Source organism: Thecamonas trahens (assembly GCF_000142905.1).
Source record: "Thecamonas trahens ATCC 50062 unplaced genomic scaffold supercont1.35, whole genome shotgun sequence".
NCBI classification, from domain to species: domain Eukaryota; order Apusomonadida; family Apusomonadidae; genus Thecamonas; species Thecamonas trahens.
Window position 1 is genome coordinate 288,077 of NW_013657645.1, and position 13,887 is coordinate 301,963.

General features: G+C 63.4%; 3 protein-coding genes across 3 annotated transcripts in view; 1 reads left to right on the forward strand and 2 right to left on the reverse strand.

The window, feature by feature from the left end:
- The window catches only part of AMSG_12086 (uncharacterized protein), a gene marked incomplete at its 5' end in the record, with an annotated part of 3,398 nt that extends 3,244 nt beyond the window's left edge, over positions 1-154 (reverse strand). The window contains one exon of the mRNA XM_013900712.1: positions 73-154. Coding sequence (XP_013756166.1) covers positions 73-154 — 82 coding nt within the window. The remainder of the gene's footprint in view (positions 1-72) is intronic.
- Positions 155-657: 503 nt separating this feature from the next.
- Positions 658-7,204, reverse strand: AMSG_07672 (E3 ubiquitin-protein ligase UPL3). Its single transcript, XM_013900682.1, has 2 exons — positions 7,163-7,204; positions 658-6,487 (listed from the first exon to the last, which is right to left on the reverse strand). The coding sequence occupies exon 2, from the start codon at positions 5,802-5,804 to the stop codon at positions 840-842; it is 4,965 nt and encodes a 1,654-aa protein (XP_013756136.1). The 5' UTR covers positions 5,805-6,487; positions 7,163-7,204; the 3' UTR covers positions 658-839.
- Positions 7,205-7,623: 419 nt separating this feature from the next.
- AMSG_07673 (leucine-rich-repeat protein) lies at positions 7,624-13,864 on the forward strand (the record flags this gene model as incomplete). Its single annotated transcript, XM_013900683.1, has 2 exons — positions 7,624-7,637; positions 7,696-13,864. The coding sequence occupies 2 exons, from the start codon at positions 7,624-7,626 to the stop codon at positions 13,751-13,753; spliced, it is 6,072 nt and encodes a 2,023-aa protein (XP_013756137.1). The 3' UTR covers positions 13,754-13,864.
- Between the last annotated feature and the right edge of the window lie 23 nt (positions 13,865-13,887).

Genomic DNA, 13,887 nt, shown 5'->3' on the forward strand with positions numbered 1-13,887 from the left:
GCGACGGCGGCGGCGGAGGGGGGCTGGCAGGGCGCGGAGTCGGAGGCGGGCGACGACGGCGGCGGCGGCGACGGCGCGAGCACGCGTCGGTGGGCGTGAAAGCCAATGCGGCAATGACCACAACTACAAGCAGAAGCTTGAGCGAGATCCGCATGATGGCTGCTCTCGTAAAGGAAGGGGGGGGGAGAAGGAAGGGAGGGAGTGAGTATGATCTCGAGAAGGGCGGCGACGGAAGATGCCCGCGGGTAGCGGCAGCCTGAAAAAAAATAAGGGTCACGCGTGACGATCGCGACCAGCCAAAAACATGCCCCACGCGGCCAACCTCATGCCCCCATGCCACAACGTGTGTCAGAGGGCCAAAGCCATTGTGCTCCAAAGATGCGGCATCTGCGTTTGTGCTACAGCATGTGCTTAAAGAAGCGCTATGGCCGCTTGTGCATGGAAAAGCGCCACATGACTGCCCCAAGCTGCCGGCTGTACGGATGAAAACGAGCGTTGGAATTGCCTCTCGGCGGCAGCCGCCCCACCTTGCAAAGGAAGGCACAGTTGGGCAGCAAAGCACGTCCGCCCGCCCATAGAGCAAGCTATCTGCTGCCGGATGGGTTGTCGTAGGTCAGAAAGGCCTTCTCCTGTTGCTGAAGGGCACTCAGGACGCTTCGGCACTCTGGGAGCCTTGCAAGAGTACGTACCAAAAAAAGGGAGAAAAGCGAATACCCACAGTAGGGTTGTCAGAATTGGGGGGAGAAAGCGGAAGAAGAACAGAGTGCTTTCGTTTCGTCAGCCACAAAGGGGGGTGTAACAAAGTCAAGAACAGGCAGCGATGGGCAAAGCTTCCAAAGTTACGAGAGCAGGAAACCAGACTGGCCCTCGGTCATGGCCTGGCGGAGCTTGGCCTGCAGCACCTCGGCCGACGAGTACTCGGGGAGCTTAAGGTAGTTGAGGCACGTCATGGTCGACGGCATGTAGGCGTCGGGCTGAGCTGCCGTCTTGCGCACAATCTTAAACGGCGGGTCGAGGGCGGCCCAACCCCCGTACGGCAACCGCGGCGAGCCGGTCATGAACTTGAGGAACTGCCGTCGCTCGTTGTCGTCAAACGAGGCGAGGACGTCGAAGAGGTCGTTGACAATCCGTGAGTGCGCCTCGTATCCGTGCTCGATTACGGTGTGCGCGGCAATGTCAGCGGCTGTCCACGGCTCGTCGGTGCCCATGAGGATGATCTCGAGCTCGCGGGCGTCAAAGCCGGCGAGAGCAGCAAGGTCAAAAACGTCGTTGACCCCGGCCAGGAACGCGTCGAGCTGCGGCCGGACGCCGCTGCCAATGGTGGCATCGACTACCGCGTCGACATACTGGCCCACGTTGGCGGTCGTCACCTCCATCTCGCACCCGCCGTCGACGAGCGCAAAGCCCGGCGCGCCAGGCAGCTCAAAGACGAGGAACAGGTCCTCAACCCGGGTGCCGTGGTCGTCGACCGTGACCTTGTCTGCCGGTGTGCCGTTGGCCACGGCTTCGGCCGCCCGCATCAGCGGCTCAAGCGACGCTGCAAAGACCGGGTCGAACAGCGCCACGTCCGCCGCCGCCAGCGGCGCGCCCAGCAGCACCTTGTACATCGCGGGTGCAAACGGCAGGTCAATCAGCCGCGAGTCCATCAGCGCCTTGCCCACCAGCCACCCCATAAACTTGAAGAGCTTGAGCAGCCGCTCGCCGGCCGCCGCCGCGGTGCTCCCCGGCCCGCTAGCCTCGGCCTTGCGCCAGTCAAACGGTTTGGCGAAGAGCCCGTGTGGCGCGACAACGTACTTGTTGTCCTTGCTCTCGCTTGTCCGCCACATCTCCAGGTCCGCTCGCTGGACTTCGGCACACACAAGGGTGTAAAACTCGAGCGAGGGCCCAAGTCCGGTCCCTGACTCGCCAAAGTACTCGATCTCCAGCACAGACTTGGACGCCGCATACAGCTCGAGCACCTTGAACGCCGATGACAGAATGGTCTCGCGCGAGATCCGCACCTTGGACCGCTGGATCCGCCCGACCATGACCGAGTTGCTCCGGCCGGACGAGGCCGTCGCACCCGAGTTCTCCTGCAGCTGCAGCAGCGCGCGCGCCACGCCAAACGCAGTCGTGTGCAGAAACTGCTTGCGCGTCGCAAACGGAAAGACAAACGGCGCGCCCGCCATGAGCTGCGTCACCCACGACGGGAACGCGCCCGAGGTCACCGTCAGCGGATCCTGCATCTGCCGCTCGAGTTTGGCCGTCACAACCTGGTTAACAAACTCTCCGCTCGCCACGACACCACTGCCCGAGTCGAGCACCGCTGCCAGCTGGAGCTTGGCGTGAGTTAGCGCCTCGGGACTGTCGTACCCGCTTCCGTCGCGCTCGACCAGCTCGCGAATGTGAACCACCATCGTGTGGAGCAGCTTGAGCAGCGCTAGCGGCACAAACGCCGGCGAGGAGGACGAGAGCCCGCCCACAAGCTCCGCCAGAGGCGTCCCAATGTGCTCAAACGGCGAGAGCCACGTGCCGACACGACCAGCCTGCTTCTGTGTCCCGGCCGCACCCGCATACCGCGGCGTGCCGACCCGCCGCAGCACATTGGGCGTGCCGACCGACGCTGGCGCCACCTTGTCGTCTGCCGCCCGGAGCACCGCGCTCTGCTCCGCCACGTATGCCGCGTACTCGTCCCGAGTCTTGAGCCGGTACTCAAACGTGTACACCTCGTCCCACAGCGCACGGTGCATCTCGGCGGAGTCGTCATACGCATAGTTGTCCTCGCTCCCAGCCCGCTCGACCGCAAACGCCTGCACAGCTTGGAAGACCGTCGTCGACGGCGGGAGCTCCTTGCCGTTGAGCGAGAGCACAAGGACCGCGTTCTCGGCCGCATACTTTGCGCCTGGCTCCGCAGATGCAGTCGAGCCGAGTCCGCCGCCCCACTCCTCCACATTGTAGCCGGAGCTCGACTTTTTCTTGCCCTTGGTTGGCCGCGCGCGCGAACCGCCCTTGCGCCCCAAGCCTGGGCCACGCGCAAGCCGCTCGCCGCTCTCGGTCTCGTTCCGGCCCTCGCTGCCGTTCGTCGAGCTTGACGCCGCCATGGTCGATGCCGACCCCGACGCCGCCGCCGCCGTGCTCGGCGAGGTTGCCTGAGTGGCTAGCGCTGCATCCAGCAAGTCCATGACTGCCTGCGCCCCGTGCTCTCCGGCCTCATCATTGCCCCCACCGTCGCCAAAGCCGGCCAGCTCGTCGTCGTCCTCATCCTCGTCGTACTCGTAGTCGTCCGAAGCGCCCGAGGCGTCAACAACAGCGCCCGACGACGAGCCTGCCAGCGGCTCATCCTCCGAGCCGAGCATGTGCAGCTCAGCAGTGTTGGAGCTCGAGCGCGGAATGCCCGGCGCGGTGGTGCCCGGCGCCGGCGGCAGTTGCTTCGGCCCGCCCAGCGCCACGCGGGCCTTGGCCACGGCCTTGTTCGGCAGCTTGCCGATGACAAACTCCTCAATGGAGATGAGCGGTGCGAGCGGCTCGACAAGAAGCTCCGATGCCGTGTACGAGAGGCCTGCCTCGCGCGAAGACGATCCCGGGCTAACTGCCACTCGGAATGACTGCGTCAGAATCCGCAGGTCCTGGTTGCCGTCCGGGGGTGAGTGGAGCATGACTGGAAGCGTCTGGACCTTGGACAGCGCCTCCTGCACCTTGCGCACAAGCGGGACCAGCATCGGGTAGCCGTGTTGCGGTGTCGCCGGCGACGGCGCGTCGGCCGGCACCGATGCAGGCCGCGGCGCGTTGACCCACACGTGCGCAAAGACCGCAAGCCGGTCGAGCGCAATCTGCGGTGCAACCGCCGTGTCAGTCAAGTACTCCAGCAACTGCTCCATGACCTCGGACGAGATGATCTCAAAGGTTGTGACCATCGCAGTCCCTGTACCGTCGACGTCGACAAGCGCGTTGCGAAGTGCCACATGCGCACCCAGGTCGGCAGCGCCAACAGAGTCGCGTGGGAGCTTGTTGAGGCTCGCAGCTACCTCCCGCAGATGGCTCGTTCGCTCGTGCCCGCTGCCGGCGCCATGCAGCGTGCCAACGACGTCGAGAACGCTCGAGACGCTGGTGGCAATCCACTCGCGAAGTGTGGGAGTGTTCTCGCTCCTGCTTGTGGCCTGCTCAGTCCCACTCTTGCTGTCATTGTTCGAGCCAGACGACGAGGCCTGGCCAAATGCAGACTTGGATGTCGAGCACGTGCCCGCAGGCGTGCCGAGGCTGCCGAGGTCCGAGCTAGCGAGCCGCTTGAGCTCAAACACCACACCTTCCTGCACAAAGTACGAGCCAAAAACGTCCGGCAGCTTGGCAAGGAGCATGCAAGCCAGCGAGACGCCGACCGCCAGCGCGGTCAGGTCCCGCTCCGAGAGAAGCGCGGCCACAAACGACGAGATGGGCAAGTCTGCAAGCCGCTCGCGAAGAACATCGGCCGAGGCTAGGTGCACAAGCTTGCCCACCACACGAAATCCGCCGTTGCGGACCGACGGATTGACCGACGTCGCGCACACGCCAAGTAGCGGTGCAAGCAGCATCTCGACCATCGAGTCGAGGAGCAGCTCCGACTCGGCCAGCATCCGCAGACGCGCCGTCTCACCGGTCTCGGTGTCGAGCACCTCATTACCGGCGGACCGTGATTCGAGGCCCTTGCCGAGCACAAGCTGGTATCCGCCCGATGACCGGAGGCCGCCCGAGTACCGCGACGAGAACCGCGAGAGCGACGAGTACGACGACGACGACGACGACGACGTGTTCTTGGCTGGAAAGTCATACTCAAAGTACGGCAGCAGCTCCGAGGCCAGCGTCAGCGACTGGAAGAGAACCGCCGCAGGCCGTCCGGCAGCGGTGCCCGACGCCGACGTAGTCGGCGCCATGGTACTAGGGGACGCAAGGGTACCGCCAGGCGTGCCGGCCGGAACCGGCGAGCCCGGTGCCGGCCCAGCTCCGGTTGCGTCGCCGGCCGCGGGCTCGGCAGCAATGAGGTGCCGCAGGACAGCGAGGACGCCAGACTGCATGAGGTTGGTGGCGAGCTGCGGCGAGGCACGCGCAAAGGTAGCCAGCGTCGACAGTACCATGACAAACGCGTTGTCCGGGAGCGAGACTGAGGCCTCGGGTCCGATGAGCATGAGCAAGTTGTTGAAGAGTCCGTAAGACGTGACCGTCGTCAGCGCCGCCTCGTCCGAGTAGAGCGACGATGCCAGGCGCGAGAAACAGAGGATGGCCGACTCGAGGATTTTCGGGTCCGAGTAGTTGAGCAGGTTGGTCAGCGTCGGCAGCGTGTCTGACAACAGTGGCATCGTCGACGACGACATCGACCGGCAGAGCGACGACGCGAGCTTGACAGCCACCCGCTGCGACGACATCGGCATAAAGTCCAGATGCGAGAGCACAGCCATCATGCCGCCTTCTTGGATGATTGCCGCCGCGTGCTCGTGCGCAACCTTGTCCAGCGCCTGCATCGCCGCCTCGGCGAGATCGATGTACGCTAGATTCATCAAGTTCATAACCAGCGGCGGCACGCCGCCGTTGCCCACCACCACATTGGCAGAGTTGGGCTGGATGTCCATCATGTGTGTAAGCGACCGGATGGCAAATAGCATGATGTTCGGGTTGTGCGCCAGCGAGAGACAGTTGATCATCGGCGGCACAAACGCGTCAGGCGAGAATCCCGACATCGAATCTTCGTTCGCCATCGCCAGGTACTCGCACAGCTGCGAAAGCGCAAGCAATACGCGCGTCTCGTCATGCAGCGCAGAAATGCCCTCCAGCATCTCCGTCAAGGGTCCCGACATCGGTCGGCGTCGGTGAAGTAGACCTCCGAACGCGCGGGAAAAGAGCTGCCCGGCTCGCGGGACGCTAGATGCGGTGCTCGAGGTACTGCCGCAACTGAGCGGACTCGCGAGGTCTCGAAGCGGCTTGTGTCGCTTGAGCTCTTTGGCTTTGGATGCCTTGTTAGACGGACTGGAGCGAGAGCGCTTGCTCTTGCTCTTGCTCTTGCTTTTGCTCTTGCTCTTGCTCTTGCTCTTGCTGGCTTGCGGCGACTCGGTCGACGGCGACGCGGGGCTTGGCTTACCCTTGTCCCTGTATTTGGTCTTGTCCTTGCCCTTAGCCTTGGTCTTGCCCTTGGTCTTGGCCTTGGATTTGCGTGCTTTTGTCAAGTCTGGCGCAGGTCCGGGGTGTGACGGCTTGCTTGCAGTCAGGCCCCGTGTCCGTTTCGACGGTGGTGATGTCTCGGTAGGCGAGTGTGCTGACGATGAGTTGCGACGCTGGCGCTTCCGAGTCTTCGGTAGACACGAAGATGGAGTCGATGAGTTGGTCTTTGTTGACGATGGCGCAGTATCAGTCTTTCGCTGCTTGCGGGTCTTGCGCGGGGCGGGGAGAGAGCTGTAGACGGCGGCGAGCTCGGCTCGGTCTTGCGAGATCGAGTCTGTTTCCGCGACGAGTTTTTCTGCACAGGAGACAAGCGTCGGGACGACTACGCCATAGCAGCCAAACCAAGCCATCCCCCATTTACAGAGCATGCCTCTCATTGTGTGAGTTGCCTGTCTCACCCGGCACACTGCAGCTACTGCGACCCACCGTGCCTGTCTGGCCTGGCCGGCCTGGCCTTGGCGCTTGACCACCACCACCACCAGAAGCCGCCTCAAGCTGGACGACAAGATGAAGATACAAATAGGGACTACATGCGGGAGTGTGGAAGAAGGAGGAGGGGTCGGGGAGGGGAGGTGTGGGGTGCGCGGTTGCGGCGAGACCAAAGGTCACGAATGATGCCATAGACAGCCAAGGGTGTCCCCTCTCCGGGGAGACCTACTGGGTCATGGAAGAAGATATGGAGAATGTCAACTGCAGCATACCATGCAGTGTCCATGGGTGGTGCTAGATGGCTGGGAGGAAGGCGGTACTGGGTGGTGGTAGCAGTGGCGGTGGGGCAGAGGGACTTTCGCGACATGGCTTTCCCTCGCGACCGTGTCACCCTCTCCTTCCGCCCCCCCCTCCTTCCAAGGATACGGACACGTCCTGCTGCCTAGCCACCCCCCTTCCCCCCTTGCCTTACTTCCCCCTCCCTCTCCCTCCTTTTCCTCACCCCCCCCCCCCCCACCACACACACACACTTCCCCCTCTCCCTCGTCAAAGGCACTTGAATACGTACGCGGCGGACAATGGAAGCTTGAGGACGCTTGTCCATCGACGACGAATGTGGCTCTGTAAGCGCGTGTCACGTTCACGCCTCTGTTCATGATCAGTTTCCATGGTTTTGACTGCCTGAATTCCGACACGGGCGCGATCGGCACAAAGGCGGACTTGCGGCTTGCGACTTGCTGCACACCACCACCACCACCACCACCACCACCACCACCATCTACGCGAGGACGACTGGCTCCCCACATCTCCCAACATTCACATACGTGTACATATACACCACTGAGAGTGGAAGAGAGGGTGGTAGGGAGCAAGGTCCGCAAAGTGACCACAGTCGGAAGCCAGTATCGCCGCCATGTCGACGACAGCTTGGCCGGACAGTGGCAGAAGGCCAGATGTTGGTGATGATGGAAGTTGTGGCTCATCGTCATCGTCGTCGTCACACTCGGCGAGCTTGTCATCGTCGCGATCATGGGTGAAGCAAGGTAGTGTGGATGGTCCTGGCTCGAGTCGACGACCTCGGGCAGTGTCGACCTTCTCGAGGACTCGGTCGTCATCCTCAGACGAAGAGAGCTCGGCCTCAGTCTCGAGATCATCTGACTCGGGATCAGACTCAGAAGTGACCCAAAGCTCGTCTTATGACTCGAGTGCCACTCAGGCCCAGGACAGGGCCACGATCTTTGTGCCCGAGTCGTTTGGTCTGCCGCAGGTGGCGCTGCTGCGGTGGACGCTCGCGTCAGCGCTTGTCTCGCCACTTGGCGTCGCCGACTCACTCGAGGACCCCTGGCCGGCGGCGCTCATTGGTCTGCCGATGACCGAATCTGTCGAGGTGGCTGCATCGCTGTTGGTTGCTCTTGGTGAACGTGTCTTTGGCGTCTCGGCCCTACCGCCATCCCATGTCGATGCTGTGACGCAGATCCTGGCGCTTGCGCCGGTGCTGGCCGACGTGCGGCGGGCGCCACCGCTTCTCGGGCAGCTAGTCCGGGCTGATGAGCCGGAACGCGAGCTCCTTGCGCCTGGATTTTGCTCCGCGCTGATGGTCGAGGCCGTAGTGGCAGCGGTGGTGACGGCCGACGCTGGCGAGATGCTGCCCACCTGCGTCCACTGCTACACCGGGGCGGCAGCCAACCCGATGACGTATCCGCTCACGACGACGCTCAGCGGCAACACTCTTCCGCCAAGACTCACACTGGAGCTGGTCAATACCGATGCGTTTCCCAATGCACCAGACAAAGTTGTTGTGTCTGGCCCCAACGCTGTGCTGGGGCGGTCAGACAAGCGGTGCCACGCATGGCTCAAGTCGAACACGCTGATGGTCGCCGACAGCTCCGAGCCACTCGATCCTGACGAGGTTATTGTGGTAAGCGTGCATGCGCCGCGAGTCTCGGCCGTCCACGTCGCGCTTGTTTACCACGTGCCCATCAACGCGTACGTGCTCCAACCAGCCGATCTGGGCGCCAACGACACTCTGCTCAACGATGTCTCGCTGGCGGCAGCTGTTGAGGGTGGCGCGACGGCCAAGGAGCTTGCGCGCGCCTTTGCCATCCGCCTCCACGACCACATTGAGCTCGACCACGGCGGGCCTCTCTATAGGGTCGTGGCGCTGCGTGGTGTCGGCGCGCCGCCCTGTGGCAGCTATCCGCTCTCGCCGGCAGTTGCTGTCCTTGAAGCTACCAATGCAGCCGTCCTCGAACCGCTGGTGGCAGCACTCTCGCCACGCCTGGCTGCCTTTCGTGATCTTCGCCTTGATCCTGAGCTCGACACGCTGCAACCCACTACCGCTGTGGCATGGACACTGTTCGAGACGTCGGTGGCTGCCAATGCGGTGTCTGCAGCGCACGCCGTGTTCGTCGGTTACGGTCTCGACTCGGATGCGCCGCGTGCACTGGCGATTGTCCTGGAGAGACTTGTAGTCGATGATCATGCGCTGGTCTCGCTTGTGCTTCGCCACTGCAGCGGCAGCTGTCTCACATCATCATCAGTAACGGGACCGGCGCAGCGGGGGCTGAGTACTGTCGTTTCTCTGCTGCTGGATGCGGGAGTGTCGTCTGAAGCGGCGCTAGCACCCGAGATGGCGTCGACGCTTGCTCCTAACATACTCGCTCTCCTCCGCGCGCCCACTTCGCTCGATCTGGCTGGTACCGATCTCGAGACCGACGGCGAGGTGGCGAATGCGATTGAGGCGAGTGGCGGGATGCTTGCCCGTCTCAAGAGCGTTGATTTATCCGGCAACAGCCTTGAAGCGCTACCGATGGGGGTGCTGGAGCGGTGCATGGCGTTGACGACGCTCAACCTGGCCTCGTCTGGGGTGTCGGACTTGGCGCTTGTCGGGCCTTTTGGGCCCGGCGTTCTCGCAAATCTCACGTCGCTCAATGTGGCGAGCAACGGGTTGTACGGGGTGCCGATGGCGCTGCTCGAGTGTGCAACTGCACTGTGCGAGCTCGATCTCTCGGGCAACGAGCTGCCTGGCTTCCCCGATGCGGCGGCAGAGCTGCTTGCGCCCTCGCTCGTCTCGCTCGCGCTTGCCGACAACAACCTCAACACGCTTCCGCCTGCACTGGGCTCACTTACTCGGCTGCGGTACCTCAACGTGGCTGGACATGCGGCAGTGTCTAGCCTCGAGTGGCTCTCCTCGCTGACCGAGCTTGAGATCCTGATTCTAGACGGGGCACCGCTTGCCGCGCCGGTCTCGGGTGTACTGGACCGGAGCGAGTGGATGGAGATGGTGAGGGCCAAGCCGTATGCGGTCTGGCTCGACTCACAAGTTGCAATGGCGGCGTTTGATGCGCTTGATGAAGATGGAGTGGGGAGCCTCGATGCGCCGGCAGTGCTGCGACTCAATGCCGAGCTCGCGCATGTGCTTGTGCCCCGCAAGTTGGACGTGACGCCGATTGCACAGCTCAGCTCGCTCCGGCAGCTCTCGATCAAGCACCTCGGGCTTGACGAGCTGTCGCGCGAGCTGCTCTCTGGACTTGGATCTGGTGGGCAGCTGACGCGGCTCGATGTGTCGTCAAACGCGCTCGTCCGGCTGCCAGAGGAGCTCGGGACGATGAGCTCGCTGGTACACTTTGAGTGCATGGGCAACCCGCTCGAGTTTCCGGCCCCATGCATCCGGGCCAAGGGCTCTGCGGCTATCCTGCTGTACTACCAGGCGCTTGCCGGCGGCTCCGTCCCGATTTCGCGAACCAAGCTGTGCGTGGTCGGTCTTGGCAACGCAGGCAAGACGTCGCTCATTGCAGCGCTCACGCAAGGTCCAGACGCGTTTGACCGCGAGTCCAAGTCAACCGACGGAATCGCCATCCGCGAGTGGGTGGTACCGGCGGCGGATGTAGTGGCGGCGGCGCCCGAAGCGGTGTTGGAGACGGACAGCATCCGGTTTTCGGTGTGGGACTTTGCCGGGCAGTCGGTCTACTACAACACGCACCAGTTTTTCCTCTCACACCGTGCCATCTACGTCCTGGTGTGGAACATTCGGCTCGGCGCCGAGCACGGCGGCCTCGACTTTTGGCTCAACTCGATCCGGTCACACCATCCCGAGGCGCCAGTTGTCATTGTGGGAACGCATGCGGACCAGGTTCCAGTCTCAAACATCGAGGAGGCACGACTGCGGCGGCAGTTTAGTCAGATACGCGGCTTTGTCAACGTGTCGTCGGCCACCGGGCTCAACATTGACGTGCTGCGAGCCAAAGTGCTGGCGATTGCCGCCGGTGAGCCGTACATGAACCAGATTGTGCCGACGGCGTTCATCAAGCTCGAGAATCAGCTCCGCCAGCTGGCAACCGAGTGCACGACCGAGCTCATCACCCAGTGGTCGCGAGTCCGGTGCTTTGGCGCGCTCTGCACCCTCCACACAGAGGAGGAGGTGCTGCGGGCGACCGAGTACCTGACGGACCTGGGAACGATCATCCACGTACAGACACCGGCACTGCGGGATCTTGTTATCCTCTCGCCGCAGTTTCTGGCAGATGTGATGGCGTGCGTTGTCTCTGCGCAGCTGCCGCAGATGGATGCAGCCGGGCAGGCGCCTGCCATTGTGGACGGGATCCTGTACGAGTCGGCCACGGCGTTGGTTTGGGCGCGGTACGACACCTCACTCCACACCAAGCTCCTGCACCTCATCGCTCAGTTTGAGCTTGTCTACGCGCTCCCGCCGCATCCGACGCGCGGGCCGCGGTATCTGGTCCCGTGTCTCCTGCCCGACGACCCGGTGGCGTGGCCTGCCGAGTGGAGAGGCATTCCGCATGGCGCGGAGCGTGTGAGCCTGACGTACTCGTTTGACTTTCTCCCAATCGGCCTCTTCTCGCGGATCCAAGTGCGTGCGCGCGACGTGCCGGGTCCGGCATCGGGCGCCAACTTTGCCGTGATGTGGCGGACGGGTCTGCGGCTCCGGCGCGGGCCGCACGTTGCTGAGCTCACGACGAGTCAGAAGCGCGGGGTGATTACGGTGGCGGTTGCGGGCTCGGCGCCGCACACCCTCCTCAGCCTTTTCTCGCAGATCATATCTCGACTTGTCGACGAGCTGTACACCGGACTGGCGTACAGCGTCCACGTGCCGTGTCCCGAGTGCACGGAGCTTGTGGACGGAGGCAGAGGGCAGACGCTGGTGCGCGGGTTCCATGTCGACGGCGACGAAAGCTTGCGTCGGGCGGCGTCGAGCTTTCTGGTGCGGACGATCCGGCGGGCGGTGACGTCCGAGGTCCCGTTTTTGCAGTGCGAGTACTTTCACATGGTGCCTGTGCGGCGGCTGGTGGCGTACATTCCGCCACGGTCGGACGTGCAGGTGGCGGACCAGTTTGAGCGCGACGTGGCGATGCTTGAGCAGCAGCACGTCCTCCTCACCTCTGCCATCTACATCTCGTACTCGTTTGCCAACTCCTCCGAGGCGGTGGCCGCCGGCATCGTGCCGGCGGCGCGCGGTAGCTTTGATCCGTTGGCGCTCGGTGAGCAGCTGCGGGCACTCGGGTTCACAGTCTACTTTCGTGATCCTCGAGCGCCAAGCGGCGACGACATGTCTCGAATCCTGCAGTCTGTGCGGATCTTTGTGGCCTGTGTCTCGGTCGAGTATTTTAACGACCCGGCGGCGGTCCGCGAGTATGAGTACGCCATCAAGATCCTGCACAAGTCGCGAGTGCCTGTGGTTGTGGGTGAGTCGTTTGATTTTATGCGGCACCGAGCGTACATGCTCATATCAGGCGAGCTGTGGATCGACTTTGTGTCGCCTGCAACGCGAGAGGCAAAGCTCGCAGAGCTCTCGTCGCGGCTGCTGATGATGCTGCCGGCCAACTCGCCTGCGCAGGCGTATGTTCCAACCGATGACAAAGGAGCAGAGGGGCATATTGAGGTGTACGAGCGTGGGCTTGCCGTCCCGCGACGGGTGCCTCCTCTGGCGGTCAACAGCGCGAGGCCGGTCTTTGTCTCGTACGCGTGGCGCAACTCTGCGCACGCGTTTGGCGAGGCGGCGGTGGGCAAGGTCGATCCGCGCGGGATTGCCATCGATCTTGCCAAGAACTATGGGCTTGGCACGTGGCTCGACATCGACTGTCTGGGGCGGAACGGGTTGTTTGAGGACATTGCGGCGGGACTGTCGCGGGCGCGGGTTGTGGTAGCGTGTGTGTCGGACGCGTATGCGGCGTCGGACAACTGCCGTATGGAATTTCTGCATGCGGCCAAGAACCTGTGCCTTCCGATGGTAGTGGCTGTTGTTGGGTCGGGCGACTACGCGTGGACACGGAGCGAGGTCGGACTCATCGCAGCAGGGCTTCCGCAGATCAAGTTTGGGTCGGCGAGTGAGTTTGAGGCGTCGATGGAGGAGCTGGCCGGGGCGGTGTGCGAGGCGATGGCATCGTCGGGCGGGTGCGACGACGAGCCCAAAGCTGACGACGGTAGCAGAGCCGAAGCCGATGCGGCGGACGCTGAGTGGGCCGACTTGCGCGAGCATGCGCAGCGCTCGTTTATGCGGCAGCTGAACATGGCCGACGGCCTTGTGGCGCACATTGACGGGCCGCGGATCTTTGCTGTGACGCAGCTCTCGTCGTCATCGTGCTGCGTGGTGAACGGAGCGTCGCTGGTGGCGCTGTGCGAGAACCCTCAGGGCTGGCATATGCCGCTGGCGCCCGAGGCAGTGAAGCTCTCTGCCGAGAACGGGTGCGACGTGGTGGCGGCCGTGCCGTACTTTGACAGTCTGGTCCGGCTGATGCGGCTGACGTCGCCCGAGCTGGAGATGGTCCAGTCTGTCGAGTTTGCCGAGTTTATCGCCCGCAAGGGTAGCGTCGGGCGGCATGAGCTCGGAGTTGACGGCGGGCGTGGAGGCGGGCCGCTCGCGGGCGGGCGATCGCGGACACGGTCGCGGGCGGGCTCGCTCCGGCGCAACCGAGCGAGTTCGCGAGTGAGCGACGGGCATGTGTCGTCGGATCAGGCGGCGGGCGTAGGCGGCAGAAGCGATGGAGAGCCACTGACCATCCGTGAAGCGTATCGAGTTCTATCCGAAGTCTTCGATGGACACGGTGGGCTCGAGCTCGTAGCGTTGACTACCGGCGAGTCGCTCTGGCTCTGCCGCGAGTGCGCGGCTCGATTGGCAGTTGACGGGAGCCAATCGGTGTGAGCAGAAGCGGGCCAAAAACGTTCCAGCGCTTCCTTGGAAGAAGGTATTGGTCGTTTTTTGGCGGACGGAACACTCGCCATCCACAATCCCCAAAAAACGCCATCCCTCGCCACGGCGCACAGGCCCCCCCACAA